Genomic DNA, 25,685 nt, shown 5'->3' with positions numbered 1-25,685 from the left:
AAATACAAAGCTCAACAAAAGATGTATTTGCTTACAGCGTTTAGCGTTAGCCCAATAGACTTGTCCCAGGGTTTGCGTCTGACCCATTATCGCTAACCAGAGGCGAGGACTGCTAATACTCTCCCTCCTAACCCACTTGAGGTTGCTCGCTGAACGATTGCACAAGCAATGCTCAGCTTATGTTGTCTTCATTTAATATCGACTCTAAATTATGAAGCTGCCCATCGCTCCCGGCGGAGACACTTAGAGCATTAGGCCCCACCGTTAGAAAACATTTAGTGATAGCATAGCCCTTTCTCCTCAGAGAGGGGAAGGGAAATGGAAGACAGGAGGGGGCTGTGTAGGGCAGCTACAGCTCAGTGGGGGTGTATTAGGGCTCCAGAGGGACAAAGCAGACCTCACAATAAGCAATCACAGGCAATTTATGAAATAGCATCGTGCTACATAGGTAAGGACCCAGATTGAGAGAAGGAACCATCTAGATTTCCACACCAATTCAGTGTCTCAGAGGATATATAAATGTGCCAGCACCCAGTTTGGTGTGTAATGTACAGTATATGCATTAAGTGCTCGCTTTCAATGCACGCCAACTTTATGTCCTGTCTCCAATGGCAATGTGAATTCAGGGGCCACACACATTGAGCCAAAGCTCTCTTTCTCACTCCCTCCCCCCCTCTATCTCCCCTCTCGCTCTCTCTCTATCCCCCTCTCTCTATCCCCCCCTCTCTCTCTCTGTGGCCTTTTTCCAGGTATGATTTTGTGGAGATCGAGGAGCCATCTGAGAACACCATCCTGGGCCGCTGGTGCGGGTCCCAGGTACCCGCCAGCCACACATCCAAAGGCGGTCAGATCCGGGTGAGATTTATCTCAGATGAGTACTTCCCCTCCGAGCCCGGCTTCAGCATTCACTACTCCCTGCTCCCCATGGTAAGCCACCTTTCCTCTGAGCACACAAACAACACAAAAACACTCCCTTACGTAATTACCTATTATGTTGTTCTGTATGTGCAAACCTCTCTCGACGTATTTGTTTTGACCAGTGTTTATAGCTAAGTGCTGTTGTAATAGAAGTCGTGACTGTATGGACATTTGATGCACCTGTGATCCAATCAGACAAGGTTTTGATAAGAGGCAATGTGCTGGAGTGTTAATAGAGTTGGGTGAGCTTGAGATTGCGCTCAGCCCAGACGGTGTCTAGGCTCTCAGGCACAGCATAGCCTGCTGACTCTGGTTGGATTCATTCCACGTCTAATTATTCTCCTTCGACTGATGAAGAATGGCGCTACGCCCTCCGATTTAACCATCAAACAGGCAAAGCGTCAATACAGGACCCAAATCGAATCCTACTACACCAGCTCTGATGCTCGTCGGATGTGGCGAGGCTTGCAAACTAACACGGATTACAAAGGAAAACCCAGCCTCGAGCTGCCCAGTGACGCGAGCCTACCAGACGAGCTAAGTACCTTCTATGCTCGCTTCGAGGAAAAACAACACTGAACCATGCATGAGAGCACCAACTGTTCAGGACAACTATGTGATCACGCTCTCCGTAGACAATGTGAGCAAGACCTTTAAACAGGTTAACATTCACAAGACAGATTACCAGGATGCGTACTCCGAGCAGGAGCTGACCAGCTGGCAAATTGTCTTCACTGATATTTTCAACCTCTCCCTGACCCAGTCTGTAATACTACCGTAGTCACTGTGCCCAAGGAGGCCAAGGTAGCCTGTCTAAATTACTATCACTAAATAGCACTCACCTCTATAGCCATGAAATGCTTTGAAAGGCTGGTCATGGCTCACATCAACACCATCATCCCAGACACCCTGGACCCACTCCAATTTGCATACCGCCCCAACAGATCCACAGATGACACAATCTCTATTGCACTCCACACTGCTGTTCATTGACTACAGCTCAGCGTTCAACACCATAGTGCCCTCCAAGCTCATCACTAAGCTAAGGACCCTGGGATAAAACACCTCCCTCTGCAACTGGATCCTGGACTTCCTGACGGGCCACCCCCAGGTGGTGAGGGTAGGCAACATCACATCCGCCACGCTGACCCTCAACATGGGGGTCCCTCAGGGGTGTGTGCTTAGGTCCCTCCTGTACTCCCTATTCACCCACAACTGCGTGGCCACGCACAACTCCAACTCCATAATTAAGTTTGGTGACGACAGTACGATGATGAGACAGCCTATAGGGAGGAGGACAGAGACATGGCAGTGTGGTGCTAGGAAAAACAAACCTCTCCCTCAGCGTCAGCAAGACAAAGGAGCTGATCGTTGACTACAGGAAACGGAGGGCCGAACAAGCCCCTATTCACATCGACAGGGCTTTAGTGGACCGGGTCGAGAGCTTCAAGTTCCTCTGTGTCCACATCACTAAGGATCTATCATGGTCCAAACACACCAACACAGTATGAAGAGGGCACGACAACAGATTTGGCATGGGCCTCAGATCCTCAAAAAGTTATACAGCTGCACCATTGAGAGCATCTTGACTGGCTGCATCACCGCTTGGTATAGAAACTGCTTGGCATCCGACCGCAAGGCGCTACAGAGGGAAGTGCGTACGGCCCAGTACATCACTGGGGCCGAGCTCCCTGCCATCCAGGACCTCTATACCATGCGGTTTCAGAGGAAGTCCTTCAAAATTGTCAAAGACTCCAGCCACCCAAGTCATAGACTGTTCTCTCTGCTACCGCACAGCAAGTGGTACTGGAGCACCAAGTCTGGGACCATAAGACTGCTGAACAGTTAATCAAATGGCTACAGGGACTATTTGCATTGAGCCCTTTATTATTTTATGTTAATTTATTTGCACTGACATTTTTTTTGTTTTCTTCTATATATATATATATATTTTTTTTTTTAGGGGGTAGATCAGCTTTAATATTGCAGATAGGTTGTAACTTCCATCAATGTAATTGTTTGCATCCCTTCCAATCCCCCATATGTTTTTTTTCTTCTCGCAAATAGATATATACTTACATTCTTGCACTTTTACTCTGCTTTGTTGGGAAAGGGCTCGTAAGTAAGCATTTCACAGTAAACTCTACACCTGTTGAATTCGGTGCATGTGACAAATACAATTTGATTTGAAATAAAAAATTGATTAAGAGATGGAAGAGGCCAACTATTAGCTCTGGGCTTGTGTCTGAAATAACAGGTTTTTACATGGCTCTCTCATTCTGTCTCTCTTTTTCTCAGTTTCTTCCATCCTTTCTCTCACGATTCAGTCAGGCTCTATTGGCAGGATGTGTGTGAATAGTCCCAATTTAGATCATGCAAGATCACATTACCCTGTCTGTCTGTTTACATCCTACACACACACAGGCATCCTATTCGCCTCTCCTCTTTCTCTCTCTAAACCCTCTCTCACCTTTTTACCCTTTCCTGACCCCCCCCCTCTCTCCCCTTCTCCCCAACCTCCCCCTCCCCTCCTTCTCTCTCCTTCTCTCTCCTCATCCCAGACCACACACATAGAGGCCCCTTCATACCCACACATTTCACTTACAAAGACCCAGAGATAAACTGAAGTGAAGACTGCCATGTTTTAACCTGTCATGTTGCAGTTGTGTGCGCCTCACTCTAAGTAAACAGCTCTTCCCTTCATTAATCCGTAATGGCCTGCAGCACAGAGAAATCATTTATGTTCCTGACAAGCACAAATGGGAAAAGGAGGTCAGCGACGGTGCTTCTTTATGTCTGTTTTACCTTTTCCCTTTTTTCGGAGAACGAGACAGTTTATTTTTTATTTCATTCGCTTTCGCAGTTTTCTTTTGGTTTATAATTACCACATTCTTTCACTTGGTTATATTGACTCTGCTCTCTTTGGTAGATGAGCTGACACTTCCATGTGTTTCTTTATACAAATGCATTTACTGTACTTTCTGACTCTTTTCAGGTTTCTGATACTTTTTCAGAATCTCAATACAGCTGCCTAACATGTTGTCCTTCTTCTATTAATGTGAGCCATGACTCTCTTTTCACCCAAAATTCTACTTAAAATGTGCCATATACTTTCATACCATAAAGGTGATCTAATGTGGAGCTGAGTCCTTATTCTACACCGTATAGTGTATACAACCAGCTTTATTCATTAGATGAAATCTGCAGGCCTCAATGCTAAACTGAAGGGACCCACCCACACATACATACACATAAACAAAGGCCTGACCTGACCTTAATACTAAGTGCCTTTCATGCAATTTGCCCTAAACATTATAATAATTGACATTCATTTGGTTGTGTAATTACTTGTAACCCATTTTCTGCAGTAGGAGACAGCACAGAGGAAGCAGTTTGTGTTCATTAAGCTTTAATGATATCTGTCAAGACTAATAGTATGCTGGGCCGATCATAGTTAACCCTACGTTTGCACATACGCTCTTAGAAAAAAGGTTTCCAAAAGGGTTATTCGGCTGTCACCATAAGAGAGTCCTTTTTTGTTCAAGGATGAACCCTTTTAGGTTCTAGATAGCACCTTTTTTCCCAAGAGTGTAGAGGCCTGTGTGAATGTGACTAAAACTGATGTCACCAACTTCAGCCATGTTCCAGTTTAAAGGTGATCCATTTGGATTGTTCAATGACCCAAAGTGTCATTAGATTATAACTTTTCAGAAGTCATGCAGATCTAGACAAAAAACATCCTATCCAGTGACTTGAGACCCTTTGCTAGCCATGCTCCCTCCCTTGACCAAATATAAAATCAAATCAAATCAAATTGTATTTGCCACATGCGCCAAATACAACAGGTGTAGACATTAGTGAAATGCTTACTTACAAGCCCTTAACCAACAATGCAGTTTTTAAGAAAATACAAAAGTAAAGAGCAGCAGTAAAATAAAATAACAGTAGGGAGGCTATATACAGGCGGTACCGGTACAGAGTCAATGTGCGGGGGAACCGGTTAGTCGAGCTAATTGAGATAATATGTACATGTGGGTAGAGTTAAAGTGACTATGCATAAATAATAATCAGAGTAGCAGCAGCATAAAAGAGGGGGTTGGGGTTGGGGGCAATGCAAATAGTCCGGGTAGCCATGATTAGCTGTTCAGGAGTCTTATGGCTTGGGGGTAGAAGCTGTTAAGAAGCCTTTTGGACCTAGACTTGGCGCTCCGGTACCGCTTGCCGTGCGGTAGCAGAGAGAACATTCTATGACTAGGGTGGCTGGAGTCTTTGATAATTGTTAGGGCCTTCCTCTGACACCGCCTGGTCCTGGATGGCGGGAAGCTTGGCCCCAGTGATGTACTGGGCCGTACGCACTACCCTCTGTAGTGCCTTGCGGTCGGAGGCCGAGCAGTTGCCATACCAGGCGGTGATGCAACCAGTCAGGATGCTCTTGATTGGTGCAGCTGTAGAACTTTTTGAGGATCTGAGGACCCATGCCAAATCTTTTCAGTCTCCTGAGGGGGAATAGGCTTTGTCGTGCCCTCTTCACGACTGTCTTGGTGTGTTTGGACCATGATAGTTTGTTGATGATGTGGACACCAAGGAACTTGAAGCTCTCAACCTGTTCCACTACAGCCCCATCGACGAGAATGGGGGCGTGCTCAGTCCTCTTTTTTTTCCTGTAGTCCACAATCATCTCCTTTGTCTTGATCACATTGAGGGAGAGGTTGTTATCCTGGCACCACACGGCCAGGTCTCTGACCTCCTCCCAATAGGCTGTCTCATCGTTGTCTGTGATCAGGCCTACCACTGTTGTGTCGTCGGCAAACTTAATGATGGTGTTGGAGTCGTGCCTGGCCATGCAGTCATGTGTGAACAGGGAGTACAGGGGGGGACTGAGCACGCACCCCTGAGGGGCCCCCGTGTTGAGGTTCAGCGTGGGAAAGGGCAGTGTGGAGTGCAATAGAGATTTGCATCATCTATGGATCTGTTGGGGCGGTATGCAAATTTGAGTGGGTCTAGGGTTTCTGGGATAATGGTGTTGATGTGAGCCATGACCAGCCTTTCAAATCACTTCATGGCTACAGACGTGAGTGCTATGGGTCGGTAGTAATTTAGGCAGGTTATCTTAGTGTTCTTGGGCACAGGGACTATGGTAGTCTGCTTTAAACATGTTGGTATTACAGACTCAGTCAGGGACATGTTGAAAATGTCAGTGAAGACACTTGCCAGTTGGTCAGCGAATGCTCGGAGTACACGTCCTGGTAATCCGTCTGGCCCTGCGGCCTTGTGAATGTTGACCTGCTTAAAAGTCTTACTCACATGGGCTATGGAGAGTGTGATCACATAGTCATCCAGAACAGCTGATGCTCTCATGCATGCTTCAGTGTTGCTTGCCTCGAAGCGAGCATAGAAGTGATTTAGCTCGTCTGGTAGGCTTGTGTCACTGGGCAGCTCATGGCTGTGCTTCCCTTTTGTAGTCTGTAATCGTTTTCAAGGCCTGCGACATCCGACGGGTGTCGGAGCCGGTGTACTACAATTCAATCTTAGTCCTGTGTTGACTCTTTGCCTGTTTGATGGTTCGTCGGAGGGCATAGTGGGATTTCTTATAAGCGTCCGGGTTAGAGTCCCGCTCCTTGAAAGCGGCAGCTCTACCCTTTAGCTCAGTGCAGATTTTGCCTGTAATCCATGGCTTCTGGTGGGGTATGTACGTACTGTCACTGTGGGGACGATGTCAACGATACACTTATTGATGAAGCCAGTGAATGATGTGGTGTACTCCTCAATGATATCGGAAGAATCCCGGAACATATTCCAGTCTGTGCTAGCAAAACAGTCCTGTAGCTTAGCATCTGCGTCATCTGACCACTTCCTTATTAACCGAGTCACTGGTGCTTCCTGCTTTAGTTTGTGCTTATAAGCAGGAATCAGGAGGATAGAGTTATGGTCAGATTTGCCAAATGGAGGGCGAGGGAGAGCTTTGTACGCGTCTCTGTGTGTGGAGTAAAGGTGGTCTAGAGTTTTTTTTCCCTCTGGTTGCACATTTAACATGCTGCTAGAAATTAGGTAGAACGGATTTAAGTTTCCCTGCATTAAAGTCCCCGGCCACTAGGAGCGCTGCCTCTGGATGAGTGTTTTCCTGTTTACTTATGGCCTTATACAGCTCATTGAGTGCAATCTTAGTGCCAGCATCAGTTTGTGGTGGTAAATAGACAGCTACGAAAAATATAGATGAAAACTATTTTGGTAAATAGTATGGTCTACAGCTTATCATGAGATACTCTACCTCAGGCGAGCAAAACCTTGAGACTTCCTTTGTATTAGATTTTATGCACCAGCTGTTGTTTACAAATATACACAGACCGCCACCCTTTGTCTTACCGGAGTCAGCCGTTCTATCCTGCCGATGTAGCGTATATCCCGCCAGCTGTATTTTGTCCATGTCGTCGTTCAGCCACGACTCGGTGAAACATAAGATATTACAGTTTTTAATGGCCCGTTGGTAGGATAACCTTAATCTGATTGAACATTGGCTAATAGGATTGATGGAAGAGGATCCTTACAAGGCACGCCGACCTATGTCCACGATATCTCTGTCTCTTTCTCATGCGAATGACGGGGATTTAGGCCTTGTCGGGTGTCTGTAGGATATCCTTTGCGTCCCACTCGTTAAAGAAAAAATCTTAGTCCAATACGAGGTGAGTAATCGCTGTCCTGATATCCAGAAGCTCTTTTTGGTCATTAGAGACGGTGGCAGAAACATTATGTATAGAATAAATTACAAATAACGCAAAAAAACACACATAATAGTACAATTGGTTAGCGGGCTGTAAAACGGCAGCCATCTTCTCCGGCGCCATTCATCAAATATGTTTTCCTATCACTGAGTACGGTTACATGCACTCAATAATGTGATTATTGTAGATAGTCACATTAATATAATAGTTTGATTAAAACGTTTACATGCTTTGCAAGAAGAACGATTTCCCTAATCCTGTTTACATGGACACATCTGAAATCAGGCTACCTGATGGCACTCTGATAAATGCAGAAAATCGGCAATCAAAATAAACGTTCTACCACAGTGAACATGTTATTTCGGACATATAAAGTTTGTATGTTAAAACTACTTCTAAGAAGCATACATTCAGTTGTTCCTAACACACTTCACTCGCGCTAAAGAAGGAGACTCGCTCAGCTGGTACTAGCACACGTGCAGATCAAATATACTGCTGGAACGCTGATTTAAGGTTTTTACATGTCCTAATAATTTGAAAGATCGCTCAGAAAACCATGTGTTTTAATCGGTGTATGCTTACTTCGATTTTGACCTTACGCCGATTAAGATAAGCAGAGTAAGGTGTTTACATGACTATTGCCATACTCGGCCTACTGTCATATTCAGTTTAATATCGAATTATTATTGTGCATGTGAACATACTCAATGCCTTGGAGAACATTATGATCCCTCGTATCATAAATCTCACAAGGTTTTTTTGAGAGTGGACCTTTGATGATACTACGTAATTTTGGGCATTGAAAAACGTTTGTGGCATTGACAAGTGGCTGTGTGCTGCGGTGCTTTCCGTTCCAATATCCCATCTCACTTTACACGTCAATGATTACTGGAAGGTAATTTCTGATGCATATCCTCCAGAAATGATTTAATAGGTATGTTTCTCTTTGATGTGTGATACCCTGCTCAGAACATTATTTATTTCCTCGAGGTGTTTACTAAAGCATTTGTGCATGCCCGGACCTTTCAATCTCTGCTAAATGAGTTTCATTGTCTCCCGTGGAACAAAGGTATTGTTCGTCTTTTTCAGTTCATGCTAAAAAGAACGAGAAGCTTTGGTGTTTAATCATCCTGCCATATAGCACCATGTTGTCTGAAAGACCAGATGGGACTTGATTTTTGTATCGTTTCTCTCCTTTATCTTCAAGACGAATATCAGGAGAGATACTTATAAAGCAGATAGATTTACAGAGAATAAGGACTTTACTGATTTGAAAGCACCTTTTTACAGAACAATGTCCCCAGTGACTCCTGTCAATCCATAGAGAATAGATCCTCCACCAAATCCACGGCCCATCAACTTGCTTTGCTTAGTCTCCCATCCAAGCACTGCACAACTTCTAAGATGGGGAATGAATACATTTATTTATGTATGTGAAAGTCATGAGGGTACAAAAGATGAGGAGAGCTTACTTCTACTCTAGTTTTATTCACAAACCACAGATCATCTGAACGTTAACCTACAGTGAATCAAACAAGGATCTGAGATCTAGTATTTTATTAGCTAAAGCAGCAGCCACTCTTCTGAACCCTAGGTTAACTTTGCTGTAGTGTTCATCAATCCTAATTAGAATGAGTAAATACGAATTACCTTATTAAATACCTTAAACCATTTACTACACTGGCACTCCAAACCTCTGAATCCATAACCTTGTAAGAATCCAGTTTGCTGTAGGATTTTTGCCTCTTAAACAGTGATTCCCAAAAGCAATGTTGATCTCTCCTAAGGTCTACAATTTGTCCATTTGTTTTTGCTCTGTGGTAGAACTGTTCTGTTATTCTAGTGGAAGGGAAGCTTAGTCTCCTGGCGTACAGTGCACATCAAGAGGTGTGGCTGGATCGTGAGGGGCTACTTATAATGTCCAATAGGGGGAGAGTATTGGAACCTACAATTCTGCCACCATGCTGTTTTCACTGTTGCTTTCTGTTGTTGATGATTTGGGGATCTGTGGTAGTACATCATAAGTGCTGTAGACTGTGATGAAGCCGTTTAGATAGGATACAGATCTCTGTAATGCATCCTCTGGCTGACAGAAAAAAACATATCTTCAGGGTGCAACTGCTGAGTGTGGAGGTTTTTCAGGTGATTGTTTGGGATTTGAATTCTTTACACTAGACTGGGATTGAATCAACTGCAGATTTCTGGGAAGCACTTTCAGATTTGCATTTGTTTGAACAGCAGCTTGGGATAGAGGGTGTTAACACTTGGTTTATAAACTGAATATATAGTAGGAAGATATGTACAGCGTGCCGGACAGATACATATGTAATGTAAATTGAACCTGCATGCATACATACAATGCCTTCAGAAAGTATTCACACCCCTTGACTTGTGGCAAAGCAATTAACTTTTTGTCCTGGATACAAAGTGTTATGTTTGGGGCAAATCCATTACAACACATTACTGAGTACCACTCTCCATATTTCCAAGCATAGTGGTGGCTGCATGATGTTATGGGTATGTTTGTAATCGTTAAGGACTGGGGAGTTTTTCAGGATAAAAAATAAACTAAGAGCTAAGCACAGGCAAAATCCTAGAGGAAAACCTGGTTTAGTCTGCTTTCCACAGGACACTGGGAGATTAATTCACCTTTCAGCAGGACAATAACTGTAAACACAAGGCCAAATGTACACTGCAGTTGCTTACCAAGAAGACAGTGAATGTTCCTGAGTGGCGGAGTTATAGTTTTGACTTACACTACCGGTCAAAAGATTTAGAACACCTACTCATTCAAGGGTTTTTCTTTATTTTTACTATTTTGTACATTGTAGAATATTAGTGAAGAAATCAAAACTATGAAATAACACATATGGAATCATGTAGTAACCAAAAAAGTGTTAAACAAATAAAACATATATTTTATTATTGAGATTCTTCAAATAGCCACCCTTTGCCTTGATGACAGCTTTGCACACTCTTGGCATTCTCTCAACCAGCTTCACCTGGAATGCTTTTCCAACAGTCTTGAAGGAGTACACATATGCTGAGCACTTGTTGGCTGCTTTTCCTTCACTCTGCGGTCCGACTCATCCCAAACCATCTCAATTTGGTTGAGGTCAGGGGATTGTGGAGGCCAGGTCATCTGATGCAGCACTCCATCCCTCTCCTTCTTGGTAAAATAGCCCTTACACAGCCTGGAAGTGTGTTGGGTCATTGTCCTGTTGAAAAACAAAATGATAGTCCCACTAAGCCCAAACCAGATGGGATGGCGTATCGCTGCAGAATGCTGTGGTAGCCATGCTGGTTATGTGTGCATAGAATTCTAAATAAATCACAGACAGTGTCACCAGCAAAGCACCCCCACACCATAACACCTCCTCCTCCATGCTTTACGGTGGGAAATACACATGTGGAGATCATCCGTTTACCCACACCGCGTCTCACAAAGACACGGCGGTTGGAACCAAAAATGTCCAATTTTGACTCCAGACCAAAGGACACATTTCTACCGGTCTAATGTCCATTGCTCGTGTTTCTTGGCCCAAGAAAGTCTCTTCTTCTTATTGGTGTCCTTTAGTAGTGTTTTCTTTGCAGCAATTCGACCATGAAGGCCTGATTCACACAGTCACCTCTGAACAGTTTATTTGGGCTGCATTTTCTGAGGCTGGTAACTTTAATGAACTTATCTTCTGCAGCAGAGGTAACTCTGGGTCTTCCATTCCTGTGGCGGTCCTCATGAGAGCCAGTTTCATCATAGCGCTTGATGGTTTTTGCGACTGCACTTGAAGAAACTTTCAAAGTTCTTGAACATTTTCCGTATTGACTGACCTTGATGTCAGTTAACACCTGTTAATTGAAGTACATTCCAGGTGACTACCTCATGAAGCTGGTTGAGAGAATGCCAAGAGTGTGCAAAGCTGTCATCAAGGCAAAGGGTGGCTATTTCATTGTTTTGATGTCTTCACTATTATTCTACAATGTAGAAAATAGTAAAAATAAAGAAAAACCCTCGAATGAGTAGGTGTTCTAAAACTTTTGACCGGTAGTGTACATCTGCTTGAAAATCTATGGCAAGACTTGAAAATGGTTGTCTAGCAATGATCAGCAACCAATTTAACAGAGCTTGAAGAATTGTTTAAAGAATAATTGGCTAATATTGTACAATCCAGGTGTGCAAAGCTCTTAGAGACTTACCCAGAAAAACGTACAGCTGTAATCGCTACCAAAGGTGATTCTAACATGTATTGACTCAGGGGTGTGAATACCTACAGTGGGGAAAAAAAGTATTTAGTCAGCCACCAATTGTGCAAGTTATCCCACTTAAAAAGATGAGAGGCCTGTAATTTTCATCATAGGTACACGTCAACTATGACAGACAAAATGAGAAAAAAAAAACTTTTTTTTAATGAATTTATTTGCAAATTATGGTGGAAAATAAGTATTTGGTCAATAACAAACGTTTCTCAATACTTTGTTATATACCCTTTGTTGGCAATGACACAGGTCAAACGTTTTCTGTAAGTCTTCACAAGGTTTTCACACACTGTTGCTGGTATTTTGGCCCATTCCTCCATGCAGATCTCCTCTAGAGCAGTGATGTTTTGGGGGTGTCGCTGGGCAACACAGACTTTCAACTCCCTCCAAAGATTTTCTATGGGGTTGAAATCTGGAGACTGGCTAGGCCACTCCAGGACCTTGAAATGCTTCTTACGAAGCCACTCCTTTGTTGCCCAGGCGGTGTGTTTGGGATCATTGTCATGCTGAAAGACCCAGCCACGTTTCATCTTCAATGCCCTTGCTGATGGAAGGAGGTTTTCACTCAAAATCTCACAATACATGGCCCCATTCATTCTTTCCTTTACACGGATCAGTCGTCCTGGTCCCTTTGCAGAAAAACAGCCCCAAAGCATGATGTTTCCACCCCCATGCTTCACAGTAGGTATGGTGTTCTTTGGATGCAACTCAGCATTCTTTGTCCTCCAAACACAACGAGTTGAGTTTTTACCAAAAAGTTATATTTTGGTTTCATCTGACCATATGACATTCTCCCAATCCTCTTCTGGATCATCCAAATGCACTCTAGCAAACTTCAGACGGGCCTGGACATGTACTGGCTTAAGCAGGGGGACACATCTGGCACTGCAGGATTTGAGTCCCTGGCGGCGTAGTGTGTTACTGATGGTAGGCTTTGTTACTTTGGTCCCAGCTCTCTGCAGGTCATTCACTAGGTCCCCCCGTGTGGTTCTGGGATTTTTGCTCACCGTTCTTGTGATCATTTTGACCCCACGGGGTGAGATTTTGCGTGGAGCCCCAGATCGAGGGAGATTATCAGTGGTCTTGTATGTCTTCCATTTCCTAATAATTGCTCCCACAGTTGATTTCTTCAAACCAAGCTGCTTACCTATTGCAGATTCAGTCTTCCCAGCCTGGTGCAGGTCTACAATTTTGTTTCTGGTGTCCTTTGACAGCTCTTTGGTCTTGGCCATAGTGGAGTTTGGAGTGTGACTGTTTGAGGTTGTGGACAGGTGTCTTTTATACTGATAACAAGTTCAAACATGTGCCATTAATACAGGTAACGAGTGGAGGACAGAGGAGCCTCTTAAAGAAGAAGTTACAGGTCTGTGAGAGCCAGAAATCTTGCTTGTTTGTAGGTGACCAAATACTTATTTTCCACCATAATTTGCAAATAAATTCATTAAAAATCCAACAATGTGATTTTCTGGATTTTCTTTTCTCAATTTGTCTGTCATAGTTGACGTGTACCTATGATGAAAATTACAGGCCTCTCTCATCTTTTTAAGTGGGAGAACTTGCACAATTGGTGGCTGACTAAATACTTTTTTTCCCCACTGTATGTAAATTAGATATTTCTCATTAATACATTTTGAATTCAGGTTGTAACACAACAAAATGTGGAATCAGTCAAGGGGTATGAATACTTTCTGAAGGCACTGTACATACTGTATATACATACCTAAATAATGCCAACATCCATCTGTCCATCCATCTATCCGTACACACATATTTGATATTTGAGAGTATTGATAGATTGACAGAGCAAGAACAAGGCAGCCTGTCATTCATGTTAAGAATCGGGGCAGCCGAGTGTTTACTGGCGGAAATCACGAGAGGAAAGGGTAGCTTGGCCTGGCTTCTCTCTGAGCATTCCTCGGGCGCTGGAAGGCCCCACTGTACAGCAGCACTTTTTCCCTGTGGTAAACCAGCGCTACTGGAACCTCAGGCCGTGTGGGCAGCAGTTGAGTTTGTATTTAAACAAACAATAATTTCTCTTTACCACTTCCATGGAAAGGGGAAAAAATAAGACCCGGTCTGTAATTCACAGGAAGAGATTTTGGAAAAGCTAAAGGGACCGGCGAAGAGGCTGTTAAAACATAGCATGGCTTGGAGGAAAGAGGATCTCTGAATGGGGAGAAAAAAAAGGAAAACAAACTGAAATACCATTGTCTCCCTAAATGTCAGCGTCAGGGTGATCCATTTTTCACACTATACCTCCAGTAAGTTGGCCTGTTCTTTACAGGACTGAGGTCCATTGTGCCTTCACACTTACTGTGAGACAACGAGTGCTCATGAAATTCCATTTGAGAGAGAGAGAGAGCGACCCCACAGAGCCCCAGGACAGCAACACAATTGGACCCAACCAAATCATGAGAAAACAAAAAGATAATTACTTGACAGATTGGAAAGAATTAACAAAAAAACTGAGCAAACTAGAATGCTATTTGGCCCTAAACAGAGAGTACACAGTGGCAGAATACCTGACCAAACTGACTGAACCAAAATTAAGGAAAGCTTTGACTATGTACAGACTCAGTGAGCATTGCCTTGCTATTGAGAGAGGCCGCCCTAGGCAGACCTGGCTCTCAAGAGAAGACAGGCTATGTGCACACTGCCCACAAAATGAGGTGGAAACTGAGTGCACTTCCTAACCTCCTGCCAAATGTATGACCATATTAGAGACACATATTTCCCTCAGATTACACAGACCCATAAAGAATTTGAAAACAAATCACATTTTGATAAACTACCATATCTATTGGGTGAAATACCACAGTGTGCCATCACAGCAGTAAGATGTGTGACCTGTTGCCACAAGAAAAGCGCAACCAGTGAAGAACAAACACCATTGTAAATACAACCCATGTTTATGTTTATTTATTTTCCCTTTTGTCCTTTAACTATTTGCACATCGCTACAACACTGTATATAGACATAATATGACATTTGAAATGTCTCTATTCCTTTGGAACTTTTGTGAGTGTTTACTGTTAATTTTTTATTGTTTATTTCACTTTTGTTTATCTATTTCACTTGCTTTGGCAAAGTAATCATGTGTTTCCCATGCCAATAAAGCCATTGAGAGAGAGAGACTAGTGAAAGGATATGACTGGCAATGCCATGCAGGGTCACAAGAGACTAAGAACCTATTTTTATACCAACCTCAATTGCAGTGTGGTCGATGGCACAGAAAGGTAACTTTTACTGCAGTGGGCTAAATCAGGGTCACCCAGAGTGTTTCTTAAACAAATCTACTTTGAAACCAAAGTATGCACCTCACACACAGGGACCATGTCAGGTATACACTGAGTGTACAAAACATGTTCACAGCATGAATGTACCTCTGTCCAGTCTGCAGCAGCTGCGTGATGCCATCGCCTCAGCATGGAGCAACATCCCTTTTGGAACGTTTCCGACACCTTGTAGAATGCCCTGAAGAATTCAGGCTGGAGGAAAAGGGGGGTACGACCCGGTACTACTATAGATGGGTGTACCTAATAAACTGTCCGGTGAGTGTATGTAATACACTATATATAAAAAAAGTATGTGGACACCCCTTCAAATAAGTGGATTCGGCTATTTCAGCCATAACCATGAATAACATCGATCTCCATAGACAAACATTGGCAGTAGAATGGCCTTACTGAAGAGCCACCTTTCCAACAAGTCAGTTCGTCAAATGTCTGCTCTGCTAGAGCTGCCCCGGTCAACTGTAAGTGCTGTTATTGTGAAGTGGAAACGTCTAGGAGCAACAACAGCTCAGCCGCGAAGTGGTAGGCCACACAAGCTCATAGCATAGCGTGTAAAAATCATCTGTCCATGTTTGCAACACTCACTACCGAGTTCCAAACTGCCTCTGGAAGCAACGTCAGCACAATAACTGTTCATCGGGAGCTTCATGAAATGGGTTTCCATGGCCGAGCAGCCGTACACAAGCCTAAGATCACCATGTGCAATGCCAAGCGTCGGCTGGAGTGGTGTAAAGCTCGCCACCATTGGACTCTGGAGCAGTGGAAATGCGTTCTCTGGAGTAATGAATCACGCTTCACCATCTGGCAGTCCGACGGACGAATCTGGGTTTGGTGGATGCCAGGAGAACGCAACCTGCCCGAATGCATAGTGCCAACTGTAAAGTTTGGTGGAGGAGGAATAATGGTTTAGTTCCAGTGAAGGGAAATCTTAACGCTACAGCATACAATGACATTCTAGACGATTCTGTGCTTCCAACTGTGTGGCAATAGTTTGGGGAAGGCCCTTTCCTGTTTCAGCATGACAATGCCACCGTGCACAAAGCAAGGTACAGAAATGGTTTGTCGAGATCGGTGTGGAAGAACTTGACTGGCCTTCACAGAGCCCTGACCTCAATCACATCGAACACCTTTAGGAGGAATTGGAACGCCGACTGCGAGCCAGGCCTAATCGCCCAACATCAATGCCCGACATCACTAATGCTCTTGTGGCTGAATGGAAGCGAGTCCCCGCAGCAATGTTCCAACATCTAATGAAAAGCCTTCCCACAAGAGTGGAGGCTGTTATAGCAGCAAAGGGGGGACCAACTCCATATTAATGCCCATGATTTTGGAATGAGATGTTCGACGAGCAGGTGTCCACATACTTTTGGTCATGTAGTGTATGTATGTAATATTCTGTAACTATATATATATATATATATATATATATATATATATATATATATATATATATATATATATATATATATATATATACACACACACATTTATGATATATATATACACACAATCTCATTTGCTCAATGAGATTGCGCTTCAAGGATTTTGATGGATACATTGTCCTGTATTCATAAAGTCTTGTCAGACATTCTTCAGTGCCTCCTGACATAATACATGTGCATGCACACCACATAGCTCAGATGTCTAGTTCAGCTCACTCCTCACTCTACACACTATCCACTCCTCTGTCGTTTCTGGGAGGAGTTGCTGTCCCTCGTCTGCCTGCTAAGCTAGTTTCTAAAAGATGGACACAGCCTGCAACCAATTTGAAACACCTTTTAGCGATAGCTGCAGAATACAATAGATGCTATTCTGTGTCTGGGTTTTATACCTCTTGAGATTAATTGTTACCCGACGAAGTTGTGGCTAAGATACAATACTAAGTATCAGGCAACACAAGAAAAGAGTTAGAATGTGAACATGTTAACTGCAGTTATGAGGCAAAATATTTGCAGGGTTGCTAAGGAGAGGTCATAGCTTAGCTATGTCAAAGGGAGTCAAGTTGATGACTTGCAAATTTTGATAACCGTGCAAATAATTGGCTGAAAGCACAAAAGTAGTCTGACTCAGTTCATCACATTTATTTAGGTTGTTTTGCTTTTTAATACAAATACAATTGTGTTTTGTGGTGGTGCAGTTAGTTACAAATATAGGAAACAGATGGATAGTGCTGGTCATTCAATTACGAACACTATCACTCAAAAAACTTCTTCAGACTTTCACCTTTGAGCCGATCTGGGCATTGTTCCATCACTGATAAGTTTCACCACATTTATATTTGGAAAGAACCTTCTTTGCTGCCCTATCTACCATCCCATAATAGATGACAGCTTCTGCTACACCTGAACACTTCAAACATCTGAGGAAAAACTAAAGATACCCGACGACCAGATTCTCGATACCAGTTTAACGATTTCAGAGAATTCATGCCAGTCAAAAGTAACTGTGGCCCTTTTAAGTGCTTTGTTCCCCAATGCCTTTAGTCAGGCCTCTCAGCTCCTTCCCAAAGCTTTATTCACTGCATTTCATTTGTCTCTGAAGGAGTGTTTGGCTGCCACTTACGAGGCCATGCCTACGGAGTGCCGTTAATTGGAGGAGTGTAGCACCGTCGACATTCACAAGCTGTTAATGGTTTCCATTCCACACTCATACCAACTGCCAAGACCAGGCAACAGTAACAGGATTCAAATAGCGAGCAAAAATCTCCACTGTTCTTTCTCATAGAAAAGCAATGCCATGATGTTTTGCCTTGCATGACCTCCCGATACCATTCTGTCATGCTCTTGATGTTCTTCTTGGTTGTTAGGATAATTATTGTCTTATTGATCGAACTGCATGACCAGTGCATTTGGATCAATATTCCTGTCACATTTGACTTTGTCCATTTGCCTAAGAGGCGGCCATTCACAGTAAATTTCCAGATGTTCAAATTCAATGTGAAGTTGTTCATACAAGGCACCAAAGATATCAAAGAGCACTAACCCACTCGGCATAAAATCATTTACATAAACAACATTTTCCGACCTCTGCCTCAGCCATGTTGCTAAACTCTGTAGCCTTCCTCTCTAATCGTATCATGCAGTGGCAGCACCAAAGGGAGTGCTGACTGTAACATCAGAATGTATTACATGGTATTATGTTGTCAGTAAATCAGAACAGACATTCCTGTATCGTTGCCATTCAGTGTGACAATGCCAATCCAATAGCGGGTGATTTTCGCTGATTCATTCCGTATCTCTTTACTCTGTCTGAGCTGAACTGTATTTTCCTCATCAAATCAAATCCCTGTTTCTCCTTTTATGACTCAGCTCAATATTTCTTTCTATTGACTGTTTGTCATGTAGGCATTAGACATTTCACATAGGATTATAAGTAACATATTACAAATGTGTATTGTCAAAGCTTTTGATACACTGTGACAATATAGGGAGTTTGATCCCATTAGGAGTTAATGTACCAAATAAAGTTACACTTTCAGTGCTGAAGTGTCAATATTATCAGTGCTCAACTTGTCAATCACACAGTATTAGGTCGGTATCGCCACATAAAGCTACTAGCAAGCTGACTTTTCAGACAGAGTGAGCAGAGACTATGGCTATGACACCCTATTCCCTATATAGTGCATTACTTTTGAACAGAGCTCTATTGACCCTGGTCATGTGGTGATACCAATACCCCAGGTATCGATCTACTGCACCATTCCGGGTCTTAGGCAGATTTAAATAAAATACAATACTGCCCCTCATCGTAACAGAAAGGAGTCTCAGCTTAAACCTTGTTGCTACTGACTGAAGTTATTTCTGGATGGAAATCTATCTAAGTGAAGAGCTGTGGAATCTATGTAGACACCAAAATGAATGGAGCTTTGATGTTCGGTTTTCTAATGCACTGTAGCACAATCACTCATTATGTAAAGCTTATGTTACTTTTCAGGGGGTTTGCCTGTAATACCTGTATAATTCAGTTTAAACCTCTGATTCAATGCAGTTATTGTATCGGGCTCTCTAAAATAATCTATTCAATTATGCTTAATTCAGTTAAGACCATGAGGCTGAAGTCTAACAACTTTTTCCCCCGTCTTCCCTTGTGCCGGTTTTCTTTAGAGTGTATTGAAGCCCGAGGTAACTCCAGCTCCATCTCTGCAGAGCGCAGATGCATTGTCTGATGCCGTGGCTGGCCTCAGCACCGTGGAGGAGGTCATGAAGTACCTGGATCCCGATAGATGGCAGCGGGACATGGAAGACCTGTACAAGCCCTCTTGGCATATCCTGGGAAAGTCATTCCTCCACAACAAGAAATCCAGAGGTACGGCTAACAGCTGGGGTTGTAGTGACAGGAATTGCAGTGGAAGAAAAGTCTGTCATGTTGATATGGAGGGAAAAACAGATATACAGCTGCAGTTCAGCATAAAACTGTCTTGAAAAAGTTTAAAGTTCTACCATTTTTGAAAATGGCAATTTAACCTCAGCTTAGCAATTGATGCCCCTTCTTTGGAACTGAGTAAAATGTATTTAATAATGTTAGGCTGACGTGATGAGCTTAAACTATTTCTTGAACAGGGGTGGATCTCAACCTGTTGAGAGAAGAGGTGAGACTGTACAGCTGCACGCCGCGCAACTTCTCCGTCTCCCTGAGGGAGGAGCTCAAGAGGACGGACGCCATCTTCTGGCCTAGCTGCCTCCTGGTGAAGCGCTGCGGGGGTAACTGTGCCTGCTGCTCGCACCGCTGCTTCGACTGCCAGTGTGTGCCCACCCGGGTCGTCAACAAGTACCATGAGGTAAAAGTTTGGCATGGGTAGCGTTACAAAGTTCAGAGGTTTGAATATTCCTGGAATCAGGAGGGAATACACTGGGAATCCTGGAATCTTCCAACCAGGATTTCTGGAGAACCTGGAATTGTTGGGAAGTTTGCATTTCTAGACAAGGGTCCTTAAAAGTACCTACCTGGTAACATTTATGTGCTACTTATCCAAAAAGTTAATAATTTTTTAGAAAGATCAGCATAATGAACCCAAGCTAAATTCCATCCTGTTATTTGGTGTTTGAAATATGTCATTGATGTATAACTAATGTAGCCTATCACGGAGACATTTCTGCTATGTAGCTAATTGAAGCATTTGATGTGTAAATGTGTTTGATGTTGTTTTTGGTGGAGGGCAACTCTCAATCTGCTCTCTGGTTCGCCGCCCTCTGTAGGTTCTCCTGCTGAAGCACCGAAGCGGGGGCCGAGGCCTGCAGAAGTCCATGACCGACGTGCCCCTGGAACACCACGAGGAGTGTGCCTGTGTGTGCAAAGACGACTGGGACTGATCTCAAACCTGTGTACTGGAGCCACCGGCATCCCAGGAGACACTTGAAACTGCACGCGTCTTTCAGCGTCTCCCAGCCAATCCCCGTTGTCCTCTCGTTAACTGACTGGAACTACTTCATTTGTGGATGGATCTGGCCGCTGTGGAGGACCTGAGTGCATTGAACAGACAGGAGATGGATAGACTGCACTGGAATGATGGACCAATCTTAATCATTCTTTAATCTCTGAAGGCTCTCTCTCCCTTTTTTTTTGTGCGAAATCCTTTAAGGGGTCTTGTTAAAATTCAACACGTGGCCAGAGAGTATCTGAGAAATTGGGCTCCTCTTCATTCAAGTACTTTTCTGTATATAAGTGAGCTGCCTTCAGGCCAATCCCTTTGCTACTTTATAATCCCATAAAGGATCACTGTTTATCAGTGATTCCTGACTTCTTTTCCCAGTTTTCCCACCGATTAGATCTCTGGCTTGAAATAGTGGTAATAATGTTGAACTGTCATACTGGTGCAAACTGTATTATGTGTAAATATTTCATTTTCATGGTTCTTCTGTACTGTCATATTTTTCTACCAAAGATACTGTATTCAATGAGGAGATAGTTGCACACTTAGACCAAGTGGGTATTGTTTTGATACATACCGTCTCAGCAAAGGTGTAAAAATCTGCTTGCTTTAGAACTTCATATAACCCCAATTAGTTCGTGGAATAGTAGATTCGTGGATATTAGATATTTATTTGTTCAAAGGGAATTTAATGCCCAATATGCTTTTTTGTATGCTGAAATTGTAGTTTCTTATTCATTTGTACAGTAGTTGAGTGTTCTTCTTCAATATTATTCATTTCTACAGTACCAGTCAAAAGTTTGGACACACCTACTCATTCAAGGGTTTTTCTTTATTTTTGCTATTATTTTACATTGTAAAATAATAGTGAAGACATTAAAACTATGAAAAACACATATGGAATCATGTAGTAGCCAAAAAAGTGTTAAACAAATAAAAATATATTTTTTATATTTGAGATTCTTCAAATAGCCACCCTTTGCCTTGATGACAGCTTTGCACACTCTTGGCATTCTCTCAACCAGCTTCACCTGGAATGCTTTTCCAACAGTCTTGAAGGAGTTCCCACATATGCTGAGCACTTGTTGGCTGCTTTTTCTTCACTCTGCCATCCGGATCATCCCAAACCATCTCAATTGGGTAGAGGTCGGGGGATTGTGGAGGCCAGGTCATCGGATGCAGGCCAGGTCATCACTCTCCTTCTTGGTAAAATAGCCCTTACACAGCCTGGAGGTGTGTTGGGTCATTGTCCTGTTGAAAAACAAATAATAGTCCCACTAAGCCCAAACCAGATGGGATGACGTATCGCTGCAGAATGCTGTGGTAGCCATGCTGGTTAAGTGTGCCTTGAATTCTAAATAAATCACAGACAGTGTCACCATCAAAGCACCCCCACACCATAACACCTCCTCCACCATGCTTTACGGTGGGAACTACACATGCGGAGATCATACATTCACCCACACCGTGTCTCACAAAGCCATGGCGGTTGGAACCAATAATCTTCAATTTGGACTCCAGACCAAAGGACACATTTCCACCGGTCTATTGTCCATTGCTCGTGTTTCTTGGGCCAAGCAGGTCTCTTCTTCTTATTGGTGTCCTTTAGTAGTGGTTTCTTTGCAGCAATTCGACCATGAAGGCCTGATTCACACAGTCTCCTCCGAACAGTTGATGTTGAGATGTGTCTGTTACTTGAACTCTGTGATGCATTTATTTGGGCTGCAATTTCTGAGGCTGGTAACTCCAATGAACTTATCCTCTGCAGCAGAGGCAACGCTGGGTCTTCCATTCCTGTGGCGGTCTTCATGGGAGCCAGTTTCATCATATAGTGCTTGATGGTTTTTGCGACTGCACTTGAAGAAAATGTCAAAGTTCTTGAAATGTTCCGTATTGACTGACCTTCATGTCAGTTTGCTTATTTGAGCGGTTCTTGCCATAATATGGACTTGGTCATTTACCAAATAGGGCTATCTTCTGTATACCCCCCCCCCCCCCCCCTACCACAACTGATTGGCTCAAATGCATTAAGAAGGAAAGAAATTCCACAAATTAACTTTTAAGAAGGCACACCTGTTAATTGAAATGCATTCCAGGTGACTACCTCATGAAGCTGGTTGAGAGAATTTACCAAGAGTGTGCAAAGCTGTCATCGAGGCAAAGGGTGGCTGTTTGAAGAATCTCAAATATATAAAATATATTTTGATTTGTTTATAACTTTTTTGGTTACTACATGATTCCATATGTGTTATTTCATAGTTTTGATGTCTTCACTATTATTCTACAATGTAGAAAATAGTAAAAAGAAAAGAAAAACCCTTGAATGAGTAGGTGTGTCCAAACATTTGACTGGTAGTGTATGTCTGTGCCAGGTCAAATATGGGTGTGTTCTCTTCTCTACCAAAGTATTTAACATTACCTTTTAGGATGTATGTTGTTGTATCTGACAGTAGAAATAAATCAGTCAATTTATTACTGGAGATAGGTACTTGTATTTTGACGTAGCCCCCTGCAATATAAGGACTTTCATTTGGTCTCACAAGATAAAGCTTCTGTTTTTCATTGTTATTGGAATGGTCTGATTGGTATCATTAGGGAATATTGACTGAGGAAATTACATTTGGTGGCAGATGGCTACACATCAAAGTCGTCTAACACAATAAGATGATGGTCATAGGCATGTACTGTATATACCTTACACACTTCATGGACAAAGTATCATAGGAGGTAAAACAGTGAAATGACTTTCGTGACTAAGGGCTCAATTCGATCCGTATTGTGGAAGTTCAGCGTTACAGCATAATTTAAATGTAACTGCAATATTCCCGCGTTAGCCAAGACTGCCTTCACAGTAGGCTAAATCAGAAATTGTTGGCTCAATCAGAAATTACCTTTCCATTTCTATCGTGCAATCTGTAACGCTTCAGCGATACAGACTGAATAGAGCCCTATGCATTCATCAACAGTCGGTTCTGTCAATGTGAAAAACACACCACTGTCAGATATCTGTGTAAATAGCTGTTTTATGCACCAGTCATCTAGGAACCCTACTCATGTCCCTCAATTAATGAGGTTGGAAAATAAACAAAACAATTTCATTCAGTTGTTGTTTAATCAAGGGATGGCTAAGGTAATGGCTGATTGGATCCATTGTGTGTATTTTATTGCCGCTCTATAACAAAACAATTAAGATAACCTCTCTCTGCATTCATTAAATAAATAGGAAAGTCAAGACCATTAAAGAGTGACTGCCCCTAAAAAGCAACTTCTCATTTTGAAAACAGCCTATGTGGCATCGATATCAGTCAGAAACATTATTCTAGTGTCAAAATTGATTTAAAGTGTAAATATAATAATATTTTTGGTCATAAAGTCAGTTTCATCCAAAACTGAGATTTGTGAGATGATAAGGGAAAAAAATATCGTAAGTTTTCCTTGGGTTGGGTTTATTTCAATCCTGCACACATGCCCACAGCTAGCAGCACCCAACTAATCATACATTTGGAGCACAGCTGTACGCAACCCCATCGTAATGCCCATGTTCCATTTGGTTTGACATTCGATATCCCTATGGGGCTAGTTAGGGACCATCAGTAAATTACACAATGTACATGGGACAATATTTTAAAATGTCAATAGCTCCACATTTCAATGACTTAAAAACCTCAAACCAACTATAAATTTGAGAAATGTATATACAAATATTGAAAGCATTTAATGAAAATATTGTCCCATTTACATTATGTAATTTATTGACGGTCCCTAACTAGCTCCAGCGATAGGCTATCCAATGTCAAACCAATTTTGCCACAGTCGCACACCAGATGGCTAAAGCTAATTGGTGAAAGAAGTTGGCTAGCACTAGCTAGTCTGGGCGACATCAAGACACAGGACCTGGTTAGACTGTTTCACGTTATCTAGAAGGGTGAGTGACTGTAACTGTGTACTGTTTTGGCAAAGTGAATGTACAAACACTTGCCAGGTGCGAACACACAAACAAGAGACACCCACATTAAACCCACCCCCCTCTCATTTGGCTTCAGTCATGGCTGCTGCATTTCTTAATAAGATCATTTAGTTGTTTTTTTGTTGACAAAGAGACACATTTCACTGAGCCGCCCTCAACTAAATGAAAACATCACATGCATGAGTGAAGAAATTCATTAAAATGTATAACTTTGAGCAAAGCACTACACAGACACCATCATAATCTAGATAAGTGAAAAGTGATTGCACAACTTTCTTGATGAAATAGTTTAATGTAAATCAGACTTAATTGGAAATATAACTACCCAGCAGGCATGACCCAATTGGCCCCATGTGGGTATTCGGTGGGCAAGGTGGGCACGGTCAAGCCCCCACCCCAAAATACATTGCTGTGAAAAAGTATTTTCCCCTTTCAAATGTTCTCTACTTTTGCATATTTCTGATACTGAATGTTATCAGATCTTCAACCAAAACCTAATATTAGATAAAGGGAACCTGAGTGAACAAATAACACAACAATTACATACTTATTTCATTTATTTCATAAACAAAGTTATGCAACACCCAATGCCCCTGTGTGAAAAAGTTGTTGCCCCATTACACTCAATAACTGGTTGTGCCACCTTTAGTTGCAATGACTGCAACCAAACGCTTCTTGTAGTTGTTGATCAGTCTCTCACATCGCTGTGGAGGAATTTTGGCCCACTCTTCCATGCAGAACTGCTTTAACTCAGCCACATTTGTGGGTTTTCAAGCATTAACTGCTTGTTTTAAGTCCTGCCAAAACATCTAAATTGGGATTAGGTCTGGACTTTGACTAGGCCATTCCAAAACGTCACATTTGTTGCTTTTTAGCCATTTTCATGTAGACTTGATTGTGTGTTTTGGATCATTGTCTTGCTGCATGACCCAGCTGCGCTTCAGCTTCAGCTCACAGTCGGATAGCCTGACATTCTCCTGTAGAATTCTCTGATACAGAGCATAATTCATGGTTCCTTCTATTAAGGCAAGTCGTCCAGGTCCTGAGGCAGCAAAGCATCCTCAAACCATCACACTACCACCACCATGCTTGACCGTTGGTATACGATACTTACTGTGGAATGCAGTGTTTGGTTTTCGCCAGGCATAATGGGACCCATGTCATCC

General features: G+C 42.7%; 1 protein-coding gene across 1 annotated transcript in view; it reads left to right on the top strand.

The window, feature by feature from the left end:
• Positions 1-23,119, top strand: part of LOC311107464 (platelet-derived growth factor C-like) — an 80,716-nt gene extending 57,597 nt beyond the window's left edge. Inside the window, exons 3-7 of the mRNA XM_084149959.1 lie at positions 750-927; positions 19,288-19,489; positions 19,744-19,961; positions 20,380-21,306; positions 22,884-23,119. Coding sequence (XP_084006085.1) covers positions 750-927; positions 19,288-19,489; positions 19,744-19,961; positions 20,380-20,493 — 712 coding nt within the window. The 3' untranslated portion in view covers positions 20,494-21,306; positions 22,884-23,119. The remainder of the gene's footprint in view (positions 1-749; positions 928-19,287; positions 19,490-19,743; positions 19,962-20,379; positions 21,307-22,883) is intronic.
• The last annotated feature ends 2,566 nt before the right edge of the window (positions 23,120-25,685 follow it).

Source organism: Coregonus lavaretus, assembly GCF_964263955.1.
Source record: "Coregonus lavaretus genome assembly, chromosome: 32".
Taxonomy (NCBI): domain Eukaryota; kingdom Metazoa; phylum Chordata; class Actinopteri; order Salmoniformes; family Salmonidae; genus Coregonus; species Coregonus lavaretus.
This window is presented reverse-complemented; position numbering and strand designations above follow the sequence as displayed.